General features: G+C 58.3%; 1 protein-coding gene across 3 annotated transcripts in view; it reads right to left on the bottom strand.

Annotated features, from left to right (window-relative positions):
- Positions 1 to 21,234, bottom strand: part of MAD1L1 (mitotic arrest deficient 1 like 1) — a 239,031-nt gene that overhangs the window by 7,473 nt on the left and 210,324 nt on the right. For all 3 annotated transcript variants that reach the window (XM_056128480.1, XM_056128479.1, XM_056128481.1), the window contains 2 exons: positions 18,203 to 18,410; positions 3,230 to 3,420 (listed from right to left, as the gene is read on the bottom strand). In XM_056128480.1, coding sequence (XP_055984455.1) covers positions 3,230 to 3,420; positions 18,203 to 18,410 — 399 coding nt within the window. The remainder of the gene's footprint in view (positions 1 to 3,229; positions 3,421 to 18,202; positions 18,411 to 21,234) is intronic.

Below are 21,234 nucleotides of genomic sequence, written 5' to 3'. Positions count from 1 at the left end.
GGGCCCATGGGGCTTCCTGGAGCGCCTCTCTTCCTCGGCCTCCCTAGCCCTGGCACCCACGTCCTTCCCAAAGGCTCTGCTCCGCTTGCTGGGCGTCCACTGCTGCCCTCACCCACTGCTGCCCTGTCTGTCTCTGGGCACCAGGAGTCTCAGCCACAAACTTGGAAGAGTGGAGGGAAAATGAATCCCCCCATGGCCACTTCCTGCGACGGTCCCTGCAGTGTCTGTGCTTGCCTTGCTCGGCACAGACTGAGGGTCTCTCTGCACACTCGGCTCCGAGACCCCTGACCAGCGCAGAATTGTCTTCGCTGAAGGCCCGAGTCTCTCTAGCCGCAACAGAGGGGCAGGAAATACAGTATCCATGAGTGGGATGGAAAAATCCGCCAAAGTATCTCCATAAATCAAATGCAGCATTTGGCAGTGACTATACTACATTATTTTAGTAAATTAGAACCAGATGATTTTAAAATAGAAAAGCTGCGTAACTTGGCGCTGGGTCCTTCTGCCTGGTCTCCTCACCGGTCACCTGGCTGCTGTCACCTGGCTGCTAGGTGGCTGAAGTGCCCCCCCCCCCCCCCCCCGCGCCCGCATTCTGATGGGCAATTAGGGAGCAGGTGGCGTGTGAGCAGACCCGCAGTGGGGCTCGCCAGAGCAAGTTAATTGGCAAGGAAATGTGATGCGAATATTTATAGGAGCCACAGGTAGAGAAAACCCAGCCACACCGCAGTCGATAGCAAACCGTGCCTGGCTTTTCCTTTCATTGCTGTAGGTAGAGATCAATATATAGACTGATATAGAGATCTGTATGTAGATCAATAAATTTGGAATATAAGCACATGTAAGATTCTCCAAAAAAAAATATCACAAAATAACATCATGGTTTTATGTCACTAAGTTTTAACTAAAATGAAAGAAACAGCAAAGAATAAGGAAAGACCAAGCGGGCTTCGTAGACATGGATAATAAAATCCCCAATGCCAGGGGCCAGAGAGCCAGGATGGTGCGGAGGGGGCTTGCTTTGTACGTAGCTGGCCCATGTTCAATTCCCCACAGTGTTCCACGCACTGCCAGGACGGATCCCAAAGCACAGAGCCAGGAATGACCACTGAGCATCACTGGGTGTGACCTCCCCCGCCCACCAAAGTCCTGATGTCAGACCACTCTACAGACAGTTCTACATAGTAGAAAACTGAAGAATCTTCTAGAAGTTCCTATAGCCACTGTTTCAGTCTTAAAGTTAATACGTAAAAAGAAATGATTTCTGTATTCTAGGAATGAGAAGCTGGAGAGTGAAGCTGTGAACGGTCACTTACAATAGCATCAACTGTGAGACAGGGTAACCAGCAGGGCAGAAGTCAGGCCCTCAGCTGGACAGCGGGATGCACAAGAAGATGCAAAGCTTAGCTGAGTCCCGAGCGGAGCCCAGGGGAATGCCTGAGCACTGGACCGCAAAGAGCCCTGCACAGCCAGTGCTGCCCCCAAGCAAACGAGGCAATGTCTGGCACACGGTAGAGGGAAGGGAAGGACACGGCCGTGTGGACACGCTCTGGGTGGGGCGGCTAGCTGTGGCTGAAACGCTAGCTCTTCCCAACCCATCAGCAGATTGAACTCCAATCTGCAGGACGTTTACAGAAGTTGACCAGCTGATTATGTCTGTGGAGTGGCCAGAGCAGCAGTGCCGAGGGCAGGGCACTGGCCTTGCATGCGGCTGACCAGCCCCCGCATCCCCCCATGTGGTCCCCTGAGCCTGCCAGGAGCCAGCCGAGCACAGTAGGGAACTGGCTCTGGGTCCCAGGACTGGGTGGGACTATGTCCACCTCCAGATCTGCTGCAGTGCTGGGATGCAGGGCTGAGGTCACGGAGTCCCTGGGGCAGTGACGACTGTGGGGCTAAAGGCCAGCTAAAGGCCGCAGCTCAGGAGAGTGACGCCAGCACGATGGCGAGTCCACTTGGAACAAGCCCTGGTGCCACACGCGCATCTCTCGGGAAAAGGTCGCAGCCCTGGCTGCAAAGGTGAGCTATTGAATTCCGACCCTGGGCCAAGGGACTCCCGGGGTTCCAGGCTCATGTTGGACTTCTCTGAGCAGAGGTGCCCTCCAGTATAACAGCAAGGAGGCCGACAGTGCCAGAGTTCACACTGACAAAGGACGCACGTGCCCAGAGTGGCCAATCTGCTCAGCAGGGACTGCCCCTGGGAAAGGGGCTCGGCTGTACCCCTTCAAGGCTGTGGGGAAGAGGAAACCGGGCAGAGAGCATGGGCAGGAACCTGTACCCGGAGCCGGAGCAGCAGTGGCCGTGGCTGAGTTGGGACCCAGGGGAACAGAGGCTGCAGCCCAAGAGACGGATAGCAAGGCTGTGGGCATTAGGGGCCCTGGTTTCGAGGCAGGCCACAGGCAGTGCCATCACTGAGGTGGACACACACTGGGGCTCAACTGCCCCGCATCCCCGGAGGCCCACCAGGACAAACACACACTGGCAACTCTGACTTGGCTGGGCTAAGGCCATTCCCCTGGGGGCAGAGATGTGCTCAGTGGGGAACCGGGCAGTACAGGCAGAGCAGCAGGCACCCATCTTTCTGGACTATCGAGGGCCAGGGGGTGATGTGCAGCTGCAGACTCAGTCAACGGGGCTGCCAGGAGAACACAGGAAGGAGGGTCGGGCCTGCTCACTTGGGAGGGTCAGTGTGGGGGAGGGTCAGTGTCTGGGGGAGGGTCAGTGTGGGGAAGGGTCAGTGTTGGGGGAGGGTCAGTGTCCAGGTCAGGGGAGGGTCAGTGTCCAGGTCGGGTCAGTGTTCGGGGGAGGGTCAGTGTGGAGAAAGGTCAGTGTGGGGGAGGGTCAATATCTGGGGAGGGTCAATGTGGGGCAGTGCTGGTGCCTGGGGCATGGTCATAGCTTCACCATTTTGGGCTCCGGCCCACTGAGCAGGGCGCAGGGCACTGAAAGCCTGAGGTTAGCCTCGGGAGCTGTGTCCAGGACCACCTCCTCGCACCGCCTTTCCTCACAAATGTCCGAGCAGCGGCCAGAGAGCGGCCCATGGCTATCTTGGGCCCACACCGTGCCATGGCCCCCGCTCTCTGATGGCACAGACACTTTAGCCCTGTATGGGGACTCACGACAGTGGCCCACCCTGGTGTCCCCAGGGATGGAGTCATGCCCACGGGTGCCTGGGAATGAGGGGCTGGTGTGGCCAGGCACCCCCAGGATGCCACGTGGGCCGGCCCGGGCCTACCTTGAAGATGAGGCAGTCAGCCTTGTGCTCGGCATACATGGAGCTCAGGCGGTACTGGCTCTCGGTGGTGATGTCCACTTGGTAACCCGTGAGCGTGTAGCAGGCCTTGCGGAACTCCTGGATCTTGCTCTGGAAAACCTCCTTCAGCCGCTGGTTCTTGAGCTCAGCGCTCTCCACCTGCTTCTTCAGCTCTGGGGCAAGGGAAGAAGGCGAGTGAGCTCTGCAGGGCTAGCCCAGAACCCATGAGTGCTAGCCCGCACCCTGCTCTGTGGCCGACGGAAGCCTGGGGCTGGCTGATGGAGGGGGCACCCGGACTGGAAGGCGGTCATGGGAGAATGAGGCCAGGGCGCTGCAGCCTCATGCCAGGGGGGTCCCCAGGAGGAGGCTGTGGGTTGAGGCCCCCATGGTTCATGCTGCCCAGAGGGGAACGAGTTGTGTAGGACAGAGCCATGGGCGGGCGATAGGGCCCAGCTGGCCAAAGGCTATGGTGAGTTCAGTCTCTTACAGAGGCAGCTCCTGGGGTGACCCTCAGGTCTGGGGACGAGGTCCGTCAGTGGGGGGTGGGCACCAGCAGCACCCGGGCGACACTAAGTGTGAGCAGCGGCCACGGGACTGTGGGGGCGTGAGAGGACAACACGGAACACGGTGATGCCTGGGTCCCGCTATCCAGAACACGGCGGAACAGTCAGCTTCTGTCTGCATTGCTTGCGGCACTCCACGTGCTGATGCCAGGACAGCCCCTCTGGCTCCAGCATCCTGTCCACCTGCCCCGCTGGCACCCTTCACTCGGCCTCCAGCCCCAGAGGACATTGTTATTCTGGCCGAGCGCTGGTCTGTGGAGACGAGGGCTCGGAGCTCTTGATTAATCGAGCAATCAGACTTGGAAATCAAAGGGTAACCAGCGCTTAGCGCTCCACCTGGAAGTCTCGGCCCACTGGGGGTGTCAGAGCCCCGCAACCAAGGAGGGGCTCGCCTGTGCCCCACCCTGGAATGGGGTCCAGTTGGGAGGTCCGGCACGTGGTCAGCAGGGGGGCACCCCAGGATGGGCACACGGGGGCCCGCACGGATGCTCCCGCGGCCCGTCTCCAGCTGCAAGAGCCTGAAACTCCCCCTTGGGGCTGCAGAGCTGAGCCATTTTTCTTTCTGAACAGTGAATAAAATACACTTAGCCAATGCTGGGATTTTCTGGCTTTAAAAATACAACAGAAAGGACTAATATTTCAGCCTTGGAACTGCAGTGTCTGAGCCCTGAGGAGCCGGGCAGCTCTTTCCCAACGGGACCCTGCGGCCACTTCAAGGACAGGGATGGGATCGCGTGGCTGTGAGGGTCCCGGGTGGTCCACAGAGCGGGGTGCTGTGCTGTGGGTGGCTGGTCTCCAGCCTCTGTGGAGGGCTGCTGGGGCTCCCTGACACCTCAGTCTGGGTGACTGGACTACCCCCGGGCCCCCAGAAGGGACAAGCTAATCAAGGCAGAGCCCGAGGGGCAGAAACGCACGGGTTCGAGGAGCTCTGCCAGCACAACGTCCAGAGGAAACAGCCATGTGGGGGGGTGGTGTGTGGCACAGGGCGGAGAGGCGGGGCCAGAGGAGATGGGGTGGCACAGAGACTCCCACACCTAAAGGGCAGATGTACCCACTGGTCCTTCTGCTGAGCAGAGACCATGGAGGAGACCCAGGTCTGCTGGGAAGCGACCCCAGCGTGGCTGGTGCTGGGCCATGCAGGGGTGGGGCGAGCTTGCCTTGGGGAGCAGGTGGGGGTGGGGTTCTGCTCAGGCCCAAAGCTGGGCCCACTTCCAGGATGAATTATTCATGTCTTATAAACTCCTAAACTATTTCAGTTTCCCACTTTAAATATTTAATAATTAGATATAAAATATTGATGCCGTTTTATTAGCCACCGTGGGCTTGCACGGCGGGCGGTGTCCGGTGCTGTCCTGTCCAGGTTACCATCTGATCTGGTGATGCGGCCTGTGGGTGCCACGCCTCCAGCCCACTCCCTGTCCACCCCAGCCCATTCCCTGCCCACCCCAGCCCAGGAGCCAGGCTGGCAGGTGCGAGGGCGTGTGCCCTGCCTACGTGACGTCAGGGTCCAGGGCCTGGGGGGGCGGGCAGCAGGTGACCAGCTGCCGGCTCTGGTGATGAATACACTGAGCCCTGCTGCCCTGAGCCCCGCAGCCCCTCGTGAGATCGATAGCTTTGTGGGAACTGCTGCAGCCAGGGCCCCGGCCTTGGGCTCCGTTATGAACCGGAGTCCCCTGCTGGGCTGGGAACTGCAGCCAGAGAGAAGCGCCTGCCCTGGAATTACATGCAGATGAGTCAGCACGTGCCCAGCAAGGCTGCCTGGCAGACACTACCCTGGGTGCACTGCGCCCGCTTTCCAACGGGGCATCTCTGTGTGATTAGTGGCTCACTCCAGCAGCCAGCCTGTCACCTTGCACAAAAATGATCTGAAGAGACACCAGCAATTACAGCCCACCAGATTACGGGGTGGCAGAGTCCTGGGGTGGCAGGCGGGTGCTGACGTGCCATCATATTCTCAGGAAGATGCCCTCCCCCACCGGCAGCACAGCAGCTGACGCCCCACAGGACGGCCCGTCCCCAGCCGCCCTGCCGCTCATCGGAGTGTGAGGCCAGCTGAGCCCGATGGACGCCGCTGGCCCCTCGCCAGGCACTGTGTGCATCTGGCAGACGTGGGGATGGGCCAGAGCAGACCATGACCGCTTGGTGTCACCTGGTTAGGGAGTCGAGGCTTCCAGGGGTAGCCCCACTGATGGGGCCAGCATGCAGAGAGCTGGCATCACCTCCAACAGTGGCCAGGCCAGGCCGAGCCCGGTGCTCATCTCAGCGAACTTCCTAGCCACCCCCCAAGAGGCAGACACACAGACTCTGCCCTCGAGCCTGATGTTCCTTCTGTCTCAGTGTGGAGCTTCCCAGCCACTCTGCATGGGGGAACCTACAGTGGGCAAGGCCCAGCCTCACACCTTTCAACTCACTTCCTGCAGCGGCCCTGAGACTGGAGATGCGCTGCTGTGCAAGTGTGTGTGTGTGTGTGTGTGTGTGAGTGTTGGTATAAGTGCAAGTGCAGGGGTATGCTCTAAGCGTATCCCTGCATCCTAGCAACAGGACACATGGCAAAGATGAGGCAAATGCTAGAGTCACAAGCTCTATGTTCCCACATGCACTCAGAATGCATACACCCACACATGCGCACACACAGTCCGCTCATACACTCACACACTGAAACACACACTTACATATAGACACACTCATACAGAATTATACATACACTCATACACACGCAGACATTCAGACACTCACAGACAGACATACAGATACTCAAAACACACACTCACTTTTAGGCATATTCATATACTCATACACACATATACACGATCACATAAACACTCACACATACTCACTTATATACTTATACACATACTCACATACTCATACAGACACTAATATACAGAGACTAATATACATATACTCAAACACTCATACACTCTCACATATACATACTAACACAGACACACATCCACACATCCACACTCATACTCTCGCATATACATGCTCAAAGACACACAAGCGCATACACATATACAAAACTTACACATTCGTATATACACATATACACTCATTGACACTCATATACACTTACACACATATACAGACATACACTCATACAGATACATACTCGCTACCTATAAGTTCACACTCAAAACAAACTCATATATACACACGTACACATAGACATAGACACTCATACATATATATACAACTCATATACATGTACCTGCATACACACTCATACACATATATATACACAACTCACACTCATATACACATACTCACATAAACATGTAAACTCACTCATAATATACACATATACACAACTCACATACCCACACTCATACACTCACAGACACAACTCACTAAATACATGCACTCACAAACACACTGACATAGACATGTAAACACTCAACATACATACGCACTCACATGTATACAACTCACACACACACTCACAAACACACATAAGACACTCATATATACACAAAATTCACACTCATATACACTCTCACACCTACTTACATAGATATACATACTCTTATACACATGATCACACACTCATGCTCTTGGGGATATACACTCATAGATGTGCCCCTTTGCCCAGGCGGTCCCTATACACCAACACCCTTGTTAGCCCCACAGAGGCACACATGGCAGCAGGGGCACAGAGGAGGCCGCAGCCATGCTCCCCACAGGGCCTGAGGGGGCCAGGCCGGAGGGCGCAGGTGGTGGCAGAAACACAGCCCCTGGGAGACATCACTCTGAGGGGGTGGGAGCCCCGGCCATGGTGCCTCCATTCTCTGGAAGTTTCTGCCTGTGCCTGCAGCACCGTTCCGGAGCAGAGGGAGGCCTTCCAGCCTCATCCTTTAGCGATGGAGTCATTTTTGAGTCAATCTGTTTGCTTTCGGCAAGAGAAGAGCGTTCAATCTTTTCTCCTTCTGCCTCTTTGTGAGACGTGACAGTCTATTAAAATCCACTAATAAACGCGGCAGGGTTAGGGTGTAATGACTCCTTGGATGGCAGGCGGCTGTGGCAGCCGGAGCAGCCTGGAGAGAAGGTTCTGGGAGGGTGGGTGGTGTGGGGGAGCAAGTCCTCTCCGGAGGGCAGAGAACACAGCCCTGGAGGATCCCAAGGCTCAGATAGGTGTGACAACTTGCCCAAGGACACACAGCGGGTAGTCCTGCTCACCCAGACTCTGCGAGGGTGCAGAACGTGGGATTCCCTGACTGCTTCAGTGTCCCCACCCAGACCCCCTCCCACACCTGACACAGGAACTCCCAGTCCCCAAGACAGCTTAGCTTGCAGACTGCAGCCAAGAGGGAAGGGACATGCCACCAGAGCCAGCAGCTCTCGGCCCAGGGCTGCTGGGAAGCTCAGTGGAGAAGGGGCAGCCTCAGCAGGGACTGGGAAAGGTGGGGGATTCATAGACAGGAGTGATGCAGGGGACACTGGGCAGCATGCGAGTCCGAGAGTGGCAGCGGGGCCCGCGGACAGGAAGATGAGTGTCCAGGCAACCCCCAACCCTGGAAGACAGGAGAATGGCTGGAAAGCAAACCACTGTAGAAAATCTTTCCGGCCACAGGTGGGCGACCATCTGGAGAGCTGCACAGGCAGGAAGAAGACGTGCCCGAACCCGCCTGCTGGCAAGTCCAGCGGTGATCCTGGGGCTGCGGGGAAGCCTCGGGAGAGGGTGGCCCGGTGGGGGGCCCCTGGCACAGAGCGGGAACACAGAGGAAGCACGGTGAGGTCAGACCTCACCGGAGTCCAAGAGGGGCATGGGATGTGGCTCAGTTGCAGAGCATGTGCCACGCATGCGTGTAATGTCGGTGAGAACGAGCTGAGCCGCCCCCCCCCCCCGACAGAACACCAAAAGTCAGATCTAAAAGCAGTGTGGGGGCTGGAACAATAGCACAGCGGGTATGGCGTTTGCTTTGCACAAGGCCAATCTGGGTTCGATTCCCAGCATCCCATATGGTCCCCTGAGCACCGCCAGGGGTAATTCCTGAGTGCAAAGCCAGGAGTAACCCCGGAGCATCGCCAGGTGTGACCCAAAAAGCAAAAATAGATAAATAAATAAATAAATAAATAAAAGCAGAGCGTGGGGCTACAGGAGAATCAGAGGACAGCCGAACAGCCCCTGGGAGGGGCTGGGGGTGGGGACAGCTGCAGCTGTCACTGCCCACCCAAGGGCCAGGGTCTGAGGGTCTTCTGACAAAGTGGCCCGAGCTGGGTCCTCATGAGCTCCTGACCCTCTGCTCTGGGCAAGCCCCTGGACCATGAGCCCCAAGGTCGCTGGGGAAGGCCTCAGAATTGTGAGTGCAGAGAGCGGGGCCCCTCGTTCCTCTTCCACACGTGGGCACCTTGCCCCAAGATATCAGAAATGCTGTGTGGTGGGCGGGCATGAGGACAGGGTGCCCGCATGGAGTGAGCAGGGCCGGGGGCTGCACACCGCCCAGGACAGAGAGCGGAACTGAGACGGTGCCACGGCCCACAGGCAGGAAGGGGACTGGCTTGGCTGCAGCGCTGGCACCTAGGCAGGCCAGATCTCTGGGATCAAGGACCAGGGTGGGGGGTGTCCCAGTTCCCCAGAGAGGTTCCACACGGAACCCCCACTGTGTCCTCAGGCCCCCTCTGACACTCCCCCCTACCACAGACAGAGATGCAGCAAACTGAAAATTCATCTCAAAGTAATTCTTTCATTGACACAGGAGAGGAAGACCTCAGTGACCTTTTCTCTGACCTAGCAAAATGATTCAGTACTTTATCTGGAATAATAAATAAGTATTTAAGTGAAGGGTAAAAACGCACTGCCATGCTCTACCGCAGGAAGTAAAATCACAGAAAGTGCATATAGACGCTATTATGTGTAAGGGACTGACAAAGATAAGGCAACCCCGGGTACGAGGGGCTACCCTGGAACGCACCGCATGGCTGGCTGGATCCAGACCTCGACCCAACACTCTGCCCAGTCAGCTCCACACTGGTGGATCATTGCACAAACAAGAGAAAGTCTAAGGTCCCTGAAGGAAGACATCAACATTTGAAGAACTTTCTGAGCATAAAGTAAAGGAATTAATAGACAAGACTTTCCCCAAAGTGAAGATTCTAGAAGACTCATTAAAGAAAACTGAAGTTACTGCCATGTATTGACTGAATTTCTAAGAGGGTGCAGAATTCCCGGGGCAGGGGCACGGGACACTGCGAGGTGTTTCTGGAAAGAGGCGGCAGATCCTTCCCCATTAGCACCGAGCTGCCGGCCTGCCAGTGCGGCTCAGCGTCAGGGATTCCCACACCCTCAGTCAAAGCCCCTTGCCTGTGGAGCCTCCCCTTCCAGAGTGTCTTCCTGGCAGAGCCAGGACCTCCTGGCCTCTGGGAGTCACCAACTCCCTGGGGGACGCCTCTCAGATCCTTCCACGTGGCCACATACCCACAGGGCCTGTCTCATGTGCTGGAGGCACTGCTGATAACACGAAAGGAAGCACCCAGAAGGGCTTCTGGGGTGCTGGGAGATGGGGGAAGTCAACCCAAGGGATCCCACCGAAGGCGGGAGAGCACGAGAGACCGAGGACACAGCCATGGACGGCACAGGCAGGGGATCCTGGCACGACAGTGCATGGGGCACACTTGGGACCCTGGGCTGCTGAGGTGGTGAGAGTGACCCTGACCAGGAGCCTCATACGCAGTTCTGGGGGAGCCTGAATGGCTTCGTGGTGCTGTTCACTGGCTCCTCCCCCCCGCCCGGCTCCTTTCTATGGAGGCCATTCACAGGAGTTTCACCTGTGGCCATTCAGGACTACCAGGTCGGGGAGGCCTGGCTGAGACATGCCACTTGGGAGCAGACCTAATGCAGGTTTAAGAACACACATGTGCACACATGTGCACATTCACGCACAAGCATACTTGCGCACACAAACAAGCACTCACACACACTCGTGTGTACACACACGTGTGTGCAAATATAAGCACTTGCAGACACACATGCACTCATGTGCACAAAGAGCACTTGCACACACAAACAAGCACTCGCACACACACACACTCTCGCAACACATACACAAGCACTTGTGTGCACACACAAGCACCCACAGACACATGTGCGCACACATAAAAGCACTTGCGCACACACACAAGAACTCGCACACACAAGCACTTGCACACACACTTGTGTGCACAGACGTACACACACAGCACTAGCACATACAATTGTGTGCACAAACACAAGCACTTGTGCACACACACGTGTGCGCACACACACAAGCACTCAAGCACACACCTGCACCATGCGAGCTGGCAAGGCTGCAGACATGGGACAGTCAAAGCCAGGACCGACTCACTTCCCTGTTCGGTGTCAGCATTTGACTGTGACGCCACGGGCAGGGACACGACTTTGCCTCCTCTCGTGCCGCCTGTGCCCCAGCCTGTGTCCCCAGGCCCCGGGGGCTTGATAAAGCTTCCCCACAGGACCATCTGCTCCTTCTCCTACTTTAATCCCACATTGCTGGACTTCCCAAGCCTTTGCCCCTCACGCACCACTTTGCTCTTGTCTGTATCGGGCGTTGGTGGTTGGAGATCCCACACAGAGAGGAGGGAGGATCCGGGGTGCAGGGGCTGCCCCAGGGCCACCCCACTGCCCAGTGATTGTGGCTGCGTGGCCAGCTGTGATTCCGGAGCTGCAATAAGCAAAGGGCGTGACCTCCCAGAAACACAACGAGGGTGCATGAGGCCACAGTGAACGTCTGCCCAAGGGACCCACGCATGTAAGGAGAAACGGGCTCTCCCTGGTGCGTGACGCCAGGAAGCACGCAGGGAGCTGGCCCTGCACATAGCCGACTGAGCCTCATCCCCGGCACCCCACAGGGTCCCCAAGCCCAATAGAAAGGGTCCCTGGGCGGAGAGCCAGGAGCAGGCCCTGCGCACCACCAGGTGTGACCCCCAAGTCAACAAACAAGAAGCGAAGTACCTGAGACTTCACACTCACAGACGACAGAAGGCCCCGCTGCCTCCCAGGCTGAGGGACACTCTGCTCTGCTCACACGTTGCCCACCTCACCCAGGGACACTTGTGCCTCTCAACTTCTCAGGGGTACAGACGCCTTTCCAGGCTGGTTCTTGCGGTTCCTCTGTTTACAGACACAAAAGCAGAACTGCGGGGTCACGGGGGAGCTCTGTTCTTGCCTCAAGGGTCTCCTGGTGTCTCCACAGCCCCCACATACTCGCCAAGTGCCCCCTCGATCCCTGTCAGTCCTTGTCTCACAGCTGCGAGGTGATAGGCCATGGCACGTTTCTTTCAGTTGTTCTACGTGGGGGACAATATCACCTCAGATGGAAGGTGCTAGAATTCAAGGACACAGAAGTGACCCTGCATCATGGGTCCCTGAAATAAGACTGAATAGACTGGAGGCACCGGGCCCACGTCACAGTCACATATGCCGAGCCACCTACGACAACTCATGCCAAGTCCATGGCCACACATGCCGAGTCCACGGCCACCCGCACTGAACCCACGGCCACGCACGCTGAGCCCACGGCCACTCAGGCCCAGTCTATGGTCACTCACGCCGAGCCCATGAGAGAGAGAGAGAGAGAGACCCACTCTAAGTGCTAGCAGAGGCCTGAGACACGGGATGGGGCCAACCCCACTTTGAATCCTGACACCATACGGGGTCCCCTGAGCGATGACAGGAGTGACCCCTGAGCTCAGAGCCAGGAGTAAGCCCAGAGCACCACTGGATGTAGCCCTAAAACCAAAACCAAACTTAAAAATTTGCTAAAATATAGAATCACTGGGCTGGAGCGATAGCACAGTGGGTAGGGTGTTCGCCTTGCACGCAGCCAACATGGCTGACCCGAGTTCGATTCCTCCGCCCCTCTCGAAGAGCCCGGCAAGCTACCGAGAGTATCTTGCCCGCACGGCAAAGCCTGGCAAGCTACCCGGGATGTATTCAATATGCCAAACACAGTAACAACAAAGTCTCACAATGAAGATATTACTGGGCCCGCTCGAGAAAATCAATGAACAACGGGAGGACAGTGACAGTGACAGTGATAGATTCACTGACCCGAAACTCCATATCCAGCTAAAAAATCCCAAGAGGGTAAGGTAAAAATCAAGTTATCAACCCTTAGAGAAAGCACCGCCGATTCAGGCTGAAGGAAACACAAGGGAAGCTGTGAGGGGGGATGGGATGCAAACTTGGCTTTGGGAATGGTAGAGATGGACAGGACCCACACCCCAGGAAGAAATCATGGGGTGGCTTTCTCCTCTCTGACCTCTGAAGAAGGGTGACAGTTAAATACAGTGACGACTACTTGCCGGTGGCATTTTCCACATAAACACAGTGAATTCTCTGCTTCAAGACAGTGCGGTGGGGGCTGTAGCCTGCAATGAGTTGACATTTCAAGACTCATCACCCTGAAGTGGCAAAATATTAATTATCAGTGCACCGTGAAAACTATGTAGATGATAAGCCCTGAAAGATCACTTAAGGTACATGAGAAAGGGAAAGGGAATACTAAAAATGTCTGACTTATCGGAAAATAGGCAGAAAAAGAAAAACAGGATAAAAAACGAAGAGGGAAACAAAATAATCATAAAAGAATAGTTGAACCAGATGTACGAAACTTTGCATTAAAAATCTGCATTAAAAAATTTGTAAGTCTCTGTGTACCTCATGGTGTTTCACTAATAAAAAAATCTGCATTAAATATAAATGGGCTAAATACACATATTAAAAGATATATCACAGTTATTAGGGGACATAAAGTCACTATCCTAGCTATGGAACGTGTCAGACCGTTTCCTGAACGGAATAAGAAAGGAACCAGAGAGGAAGCTCCTGGATGCCGCCACCGCTGCCAGAACTCAAGAATACTGACTGGTGCCTGGACCTCAGAAGGAAATTCCATGACGTGAATTGCAGCAGGGCAGAGGGCGACCAGCTGCAGGCATGCGAGGCCCTGCAGGAGCAACAGGACCCAGAGCACGAGGTGCAGGCCAGGAAGCAGCATCTGCCCGAGCTTGGCGCTTCCATGGAGGAAGCAGACAGACAGAGCAGCCAGGGTCAAAGCCAGCGCAGGAAGGAAAAGATGCGGAAGACAGAAGCAAGACACTGGGGACACTCAGAAACCAGGGCCAGGCCACACCGGCAGGAGTAAGGCGGAGGGCACTGACACTGCCCCCCCTCCCCCAGTGCTCGAAGAGAGCCAGTTCTCCCCACCTGCCACTGCCCAGTGCAGCTTCGATAGAAACTACCAGTAAGGAAAACAGCCAGTGAACACAAAGACAAGCCCTGCCCTGCAGGCCTGGAAAGCTGGCAGCCTCAGGGAAGCAGACCTGCATGAGTTGCGGGGCAGAAGTGGGCAGTGCTCAGGAGCAAAGAAAGGGCCTGCCCGGGAGGGACGCTGGGGAGGCCCGGGGAGTCCCACCCCGAGCAGGAGCCACCTTCCCTCGGAGAGCACAGCTTGGCCACTTTCGGGCTCCGGGGAGCCAGCGCTGCGAGGCCTCACAGTGCGAGGGAGCTCTCTGGGGGTCTTCCCCCGGGTACCTCAGGGTGGCCCCAGGTCACTGGGAATTTTCGGGGACCTTCCAAGCAGCAGTGCACAGCCCAGGTGGGCTCACCAGAACTTCGGGAGCATACTCCATGTAGACGGGCAGCTGAGATCAGTGTGGATACCAGCAAGGAGCCCCCAGCTGCGACCATGGCCGCACAGGGCAAGGTTTCAGGGCAGGCTCCGCATGTGGGAGGCCGGGGTTTCACCTTGGCATCACGTGGTTGCCAAACCCCAAGCACTGAGCCAGGAGTAGCTCCCGGCACTGCTGGATATGCCCCCCCCCCCTTCACAAATTCACCACAATAGTCTATGGAGGAAAAACACAAATAGTGTTTCTTAATACAGAAAGCAAGCGGCTGACCTGGCCAACCCAGGTTTGATTCCTCCGCCCTTCTCCGAGAGCCCAGCAAACTACTGAGAGTATCTCGCCCACACGGCAAAGCCTGGCAAGCTACCCGTGACGTATTCGATATGCCAAACACAGTGACAATTGTCACAATGGAGACGTTACTGGGCCTGCCCGAGCAAATCGATGAACAATGGGAGGACAGTGACAGTGACAGTGAATACAGAAAGAGCACTTGACAAGATGCTGTATACAATACTGTAAATACACCCAGAAAATCAGAACTGGAAAGGGCTCTCCTGGAGTCGGTCACAGGCTTCAGGAAGCCGCCTGGCTGCGAGCTCCAGCACTTGAAGTGCCTGATGCCCGGGTGCCCGCTGGGATGCCCGCTGGGATGGGAAGTCAGTGGTGGGCTCTGACGGGAGGCGAGTGGTCCTCGTCCATGGAGAAGGTACCAAGAACCGCAGCCCAGTCCAGGCCTCCAGAACCAGATTTCATGGTGACATGAAATCACCAAGTCTATTCACGGCTGGAAACAGACACAGCAAACAAAGCCGGAGAGACAGGACCGGGGGCGCAGCATCTAGCCATCGGGCGTGTATGAGGAGTCACAGAGGGCGGGCACAAAGAGCTGCAGTGTGACATATAGTGTCAGGTCACAAAGATCTGCATGGCAGGGGCTGGAGAGGCAGGACGTTGGGAGGGCGCCTGCCTTGCACATGGCAGACCCGGTTCCATCCCCAGCACCCCCAGGAGTAGCAGTAATTCCAGAGTGCAGAGCCAGGAGTAGACCCGATATGGCTCCCCTGAGCCCCGAGTAAGCCCGAGGGCTCCCCTGAGCCCCGCTGCTGGTGCAGCCCCCAATCCCTGGCCCAACACAGATTCTCCCAACACTCATCTACAAATGGAATGGAATGCCCGGGAAGACATAGGTTGAGAGCTGGGGAGGTACAAGGAGCTCCTGACTTGTGTAGCCGACTGGAGTTGGATCCCGGCACCCCAGATGGTCCCCCCAGGAGTGATCTCTGAGCACAGAGCCAGGAGCAGCCCTTGAGTGCCACCGGGTGAGGCTTGCACTCCACCCTCCCTGCCACAAAAAAAAAAAAAAAAAAAAAGAATCTCAGTAGTTTTATAGATAGAAACAAGCTGAAGAAAAACTGCTATGAGGTCAGAGTCAGAGCAGCCTGACAGGGAGTGACGCCATCGCAGGAAGACGCTGCACGAGCTGAGCTGGATTATGGTCAGGGGAGAGAGGCAGGCTCAGCGCTGGCCGTGCTCAGCGGAGCAGATGTTCAGACGAGCCTGCAGTGGAGGCCGGGGGACGGCCGACTCTTCCTGCGCCAAAGATGGAGGGGCCGGGCGTCAGCAGCCCTAGGCGACTGTGTGCCAAGACTCCGACCCCAGGGAGCCCCACGGGCCACTCAGGGCTTCTGTTCAATGTTTTGTGCTCGGGAAACGAACCCTTGAGAATCAGGAACAGAGCATACTGGCAGCCCAGGCACAGGGAGACAGCTTGGGGTGTGCCCACAGTACTGGGAGCCCCCTCTGAGGGTGTGCGGGGGGGGGCCCCGTCCTCCCTCCTCCTCCAGACACCTCGGACCAGCTGTGCCCACACAGGCAGTGACGAATTCCATCACCTTCAGAGTGTTGCTCTGACGAGATTAGATTATTTTAATATTAATGCATCGCCTAATTAAGCTGCAATTAATAATCTCTTGGGCCCAGCCTGCCTGTGTGAAGAGATGACGCGGCCGAGCTCCTTCAAGCAGGCGCATGTCCCCGGTGCAGGCGCCCAGGGGAGCCCCCGCTCAAGGCCCAGGCTGGGCTCGATGCGGGACCCGCGTGGGCAGGTCCTGTGCACGGAAGGCTTCCTGGGGCCACTGGAAGCCCCACAGCTGCCCCCCTCCACCTCCAAGTTGGCCACAGCCACAAACCTGCCCTGCCCCCGCTGCCTCCCCACCCCCGCTCCAGGTCATGCCTGGCGCCCAGCTCTGCTGACCCATCAGCTGAGGGCAGGCCACCCTTGACTGTCTCTGCATCATCAATAGCCAAAAGCAGGTGGAGGAACAGAAGAACAAAAGGGTAAGCCAAGCTGCTCCCCTCCCCCCCCTCCCTTGTCATCCACCTCCCACCCAATCCTTGTAGCCAGGCCAGGCAGAAATGCTCCCTCCTCCAAGAAGTCTACCAGGCACGTGACCCCACCCCACGGGCTCTTTCCTAATATTTGTTTCTGTGTATGCAAAATCTTATAAGAGGCTGCTTCTTACCCTGACATCCCAGGGATGAGCCACTACACTGGCGTCATTTCCTCACCCTGTCCTTCACTGGCCTGCGACTCCAGAAGTTCAGCACTCTGGGGGCAGCCAGGTACCAAAGAGACACCCCAAAAAGACCCCTGCCTCCTGCAGCCCCCAAGAAAGGGAGGTGGGAGCCCAGGGGCCGGTGAGGAGGGGCACAGAACTGGGCAGAGTCTGGCAGGGTCCTCCGGCCCGGGGCCCTGCAGGGCATAGCACAGGAGAGGTAGTGGGAAGCTCCGGGTGGCCAATGCTGCCCCACAAGACAGACACACACTGGCCCAACCGTGTTGCCTGCAGTCCTGTCTGGCACGGCTGTGGCAGCTCCAGGAGTGGGGGTGCCTCAGGTATACTCGTGGTTCTGGCATAGGGGCTCGGTGTGCAGTGCTCAGAAAGCCTCTTCGCCAGGCAGTGCCAGACCAGCGGCAGAGAGCAGCGAGGGGTGGAGGCAGGAACCTGGTCTGTTCCTCGTGGGAGATGGAGCCAAACCATGTGTCAGGCTGACACTGAGCTCTGGTGTGTGCGAGGGCCGTGGCCACCTGGGCACTGTTGACTGGGCAGGTCGGGCATGTGCCTGGTCACGCTCTCTCAAAGCCCGTTCTCCGTGGCTACAGCCCACCTCACCCAGGGCAGCGGCTTTGGGGAGCAGGGCCCGGGTCACCCCACTGACTCAGGGGGCACAGAGGCTGCTCTGCCCGGAGACCACGGGATCACATGCAGCGATACTCGCCTTGGGTGGGGACCGGTGATGGGGAAGCAGCGCAGGGGCCAGGCAGCCCCAGGGGTGGCTACAGCTCGGCGGCATCTGGGAACCGCACCGAAGAAAGGGAGATGGGAGCCCACCCTTCTGTGCCCAAGGCAGCTGCAGCCCCGAAGATGCCAGGAGACAAGCGGAAAGGGCGGGCGATGTGCAGCTCCTTTGCCGTGAGTGTGTGTGTGTTTGGGTATGGGGGTGTGAGGATGGATGTGGTTGTGTGTGTGCATGTGTGTGTGTGTTTGTGTGTGTGAGTCTGAGTAGGGGAGTGTGGGATGAGTGTGGAGGTGAGTCTCAGTGCTTGAGTGGACTCCTGCGTGTCAGGGAGCATGTGTGAGTCTGAGTGTGACAGTCTGTGCGAGTGCCGTGTGAGTCTGTGCAAGTGTGTGCCTGTGCATGTATCTCAGAAGTGTAGGGTGCTGGGCCTCCCCGCCTCGTCCTGGCCTCCACTCCAACCTACCTGCCACCTCCTTGGAGGACGGCAGCCCCGCGGCGGCCTCCAGGTGCTCGGGCAGGGGCCCGCCCCGCTCCAGGCCACGCACCAGCTCCCGCAGCCGCTCGCACTCCTCCTGCAGACGTGCCCGGTCCTCGCCCAGCTGCTGCCGCGCGGTGCTCGCCGGGTTCATGCTCAGGTGCAGCACCTTGGTCCTTGTCCGGTCGTAGTCGCCCTGTGGCAAACCCAGAGGGCAGCGATGAGCGGGGTCTGGACCAGCCAGGTGAGGGCGCTGGGCTCCGACTCCCACACACCAGAACAGTGCTGAGACATGGTAGCTGAGGGGACACCCGCGGGGCGGGGAAGAACAGGAGAGCAGGGTGGGCTCACGCGGACCCCTAGAGGCCTGAACTGCCAACTCCACTCAAGTCTCCCACACGGGTGCACATGGGCACGGGCAGCTAGATGCTGACCGCATGCTTGCCTGTGCAGACACGCCTGTCCACCCGGCTGGGAGGGGCCCTGCGGGTGCCCTGGGGAGCTCTGGGTCTCCACATGGAGGAGCGGGGCTGTGGGTTCAGGGGCCGGCGGGTGGGCACTGGGAACCACAAGGGCAGGGCGAGCCTGGGACGTGCCCACACCAAGCAGTGCCTGCCAGAGTCGTCGCGCACCTCTCACCGTCTTCACGCCCACCCAGTTTCACACCTGGACTTGGCAGAGCCATCTCGGGAGGCACAGGGGCGGGCAGGGTGCTGGTGGGTGGCCCAGCTTCCCACTGTCGCCCACTCCCTCCCAGCCCGGGTGGGCGGGACACGGTGCTTCTGATAGAGTCCAGAGCAGGGGGCTGGGCTGTGGCCACTGTCCCAGTGAGCAAGCCCAGGTCTGGAAGGTGGGGAGAGGCTTGGGCAGAGAGGACGGACGTCTCTGTTAGGGAACCAGTGGGTAGGAAAGGCACCAGCCAGCGGTGGGGGGCTCCACAGCAGAGGAGGCTGAGCCCCCCACAGGTGGGCTGCGGTTCCCTTCGGCCAGAACCCATCCACGGCGTCTCGAGCCTGCCCCCCGCCCCCCCGCTCAGAGGGGCGGCTGACGACAGCTCTGGGGAAGAAAGGGAAAATGGTTGTAATCTTCTCCTTGAAATCTGCTGCCTTGTTCCCTTCACAGCTGAGAAGACTGTTGAGATGCTGATGAGAATCTCAAAGGGAAAAGTTCTGCTCCTTCCTCTGACGTGCTTCTTCTCCTCCTCGGGAGGGTTTGTCTGCGCCGAGGGGTGCCAGGCTTGGGGGTGGCACGAGGGCTGGGTGCCTGGGGCCTCAAGGAGCCACACCCACAAGGGACCTGGAGTCGGGCTGTGCGTGTGTGGCCCCTCGGCCAAGCAGCCCCTTGTTCTCTGCATGTGCACCGGGCACAGGGACGGGGCGGGCTGCTCCCTGCCCTCAGTCTTCAGTGGGCAAGTGGGTGGGGCCCCTGCATGCCCAACAGGCGGGGGAGGCAGCGCCAGGCCCCCGGCCCCCGGCCCCCGGGGAGGGCGCCTGCCACTCTGGGCCTGACAGGCTTGCTAAGAGCCTGCTGGAAGAGGCAGCGACGCGAGGAGAATGGACGAGCACAGTTAAATAAGCGCCAGCCTCATGCATATTTATGAACCACCCGGCCTCGAAACGAAATCAATATCTCTCCAGCTGAAGGAAGTGCGGCTGGGGGAGCACAGAGCTGGGGCGCCCCCGGGTTTGAAGGGCAGGTGGGGGCCGGGCCACTGCACAGCAGAGCTCAGCACCCTGGGCCCGCCATGGGTGCTCCCCGTGAGCGCACGTGAGGCCCGCGTGACGCCCGCAAGGCACTTGCTGTCCTTGAGCCCTCGGGCAGAGTGGGGGTCACCGCATGGCAGGACCCTCAGCACTGGGCATCTGTGAGATCACGGGACAGGTGAGGACAGGCCAGGGCTGGGCGGTGGGAACAGGCCCGGCACAGGTCATCTGTGTCCGACAAGTCCCTTCTGCCCTGGGCCACGGCTGGTGAGAATGAGCCAGAGCCCTGGCAGTCAGGAGCGCTGTGTCCCGCTCACCTGGGCCAGAAGGGAGCGGGTGACGATGGGTGGCTGGGCCGCCCGCCAGCATCCTGCCCGCCCCTGTGCCTCCCGGGACGGCCTTGCCAAGCCCAGGTGTGAAACTGGGTGGGCATAAAGATGGCGAGAGGTGCACGGCGACTCTGGCAGGCCCTGCTCAGAGGCGCTGGCCTTCCCCAGCCGCAAGTCCAGGCTCTGCCCTGGCTTCTCTCCCGAGGCACTGCCCCAGCAGACCCCAGCCGGACACTGCAGTTCCTCCTTCCCCTCTGGCAAGGTGACTATCAGGACATCGGAGGTCCCTGTGTGGGGTGAACAGGGACCCCAGCCAGCAGGTGAGGTGGGAGGAGGGGGTGTTACCCTGGGCTGTGCACTGAGCACGACCCAGCTGCAAACACATTCCAGAGTCTCCTGGGACTGGAAGGACATGCACACAAGACGCAGTGTCCACTCCACCACCGGCAAGTGTCCAGGTCAGCAGACTCCGCTCTGGCACAGCTGTGCAGTCACCCACATGGCGTTCCCAGAGCATCCTCATCATGCCGAATGGCCACTTCGTCCCCACTCTCGAGCCCTGCCACCAGCTGCTCGACAGGCAGAGAACACGTTGTGGTCCCCGGGAGGGGACAACAGGACCCTGAGAGCCTCTTACAGCCCCGCTCTCAGTGCTGGGGTGTAGACGAAGCTCTCGCTCCTGGGGTGTGGACAGGGTGGAGGGCAGGGGCCAGGGTGCTGCTGTGGGCAGCCGTGGCCGTCGTGGGCACCTTCGGTCCGTGGGCCGCGGTGCTTTCAGCAGGGGACTTATGTGGTGGGCCAGAATCCCCACCGGGCTGCCGGGCACTCACCCCTCCCACCAAGCATCAAGAGAAGTCTCTGGAACAGGGAAGGAGACAGGCCTGATGCAGCCTTAGACAACACGCTGGCTCGGCAGCTCTCATTCTCCTCCGCCCAACGTGGCAGAACATTCGGGAGAAAGAAGGCGACTCAGAAGAGGAAGGAGCTG

This window comes from Sorex fumeus, unplaced genomic scaffold (genome assembly GCF_029834395.1).
Source record: "Sorex fumeus unplaced genomic scaffold, SorFum_2.1 ptg000064l, whole genome shotgun sequence".
NCBI classification, from domain to species: domain Eukaryota; kingdom Metazoa; phylum Chordata; class Mammalia; order Eulipotyphla; family Soricidae; genus Sorex; species Sorex fumeus.
Note: the sequence above shows the minus strand (reverse complement) of the source record. Positions and strands in the feature narration are given on the sequence as shown.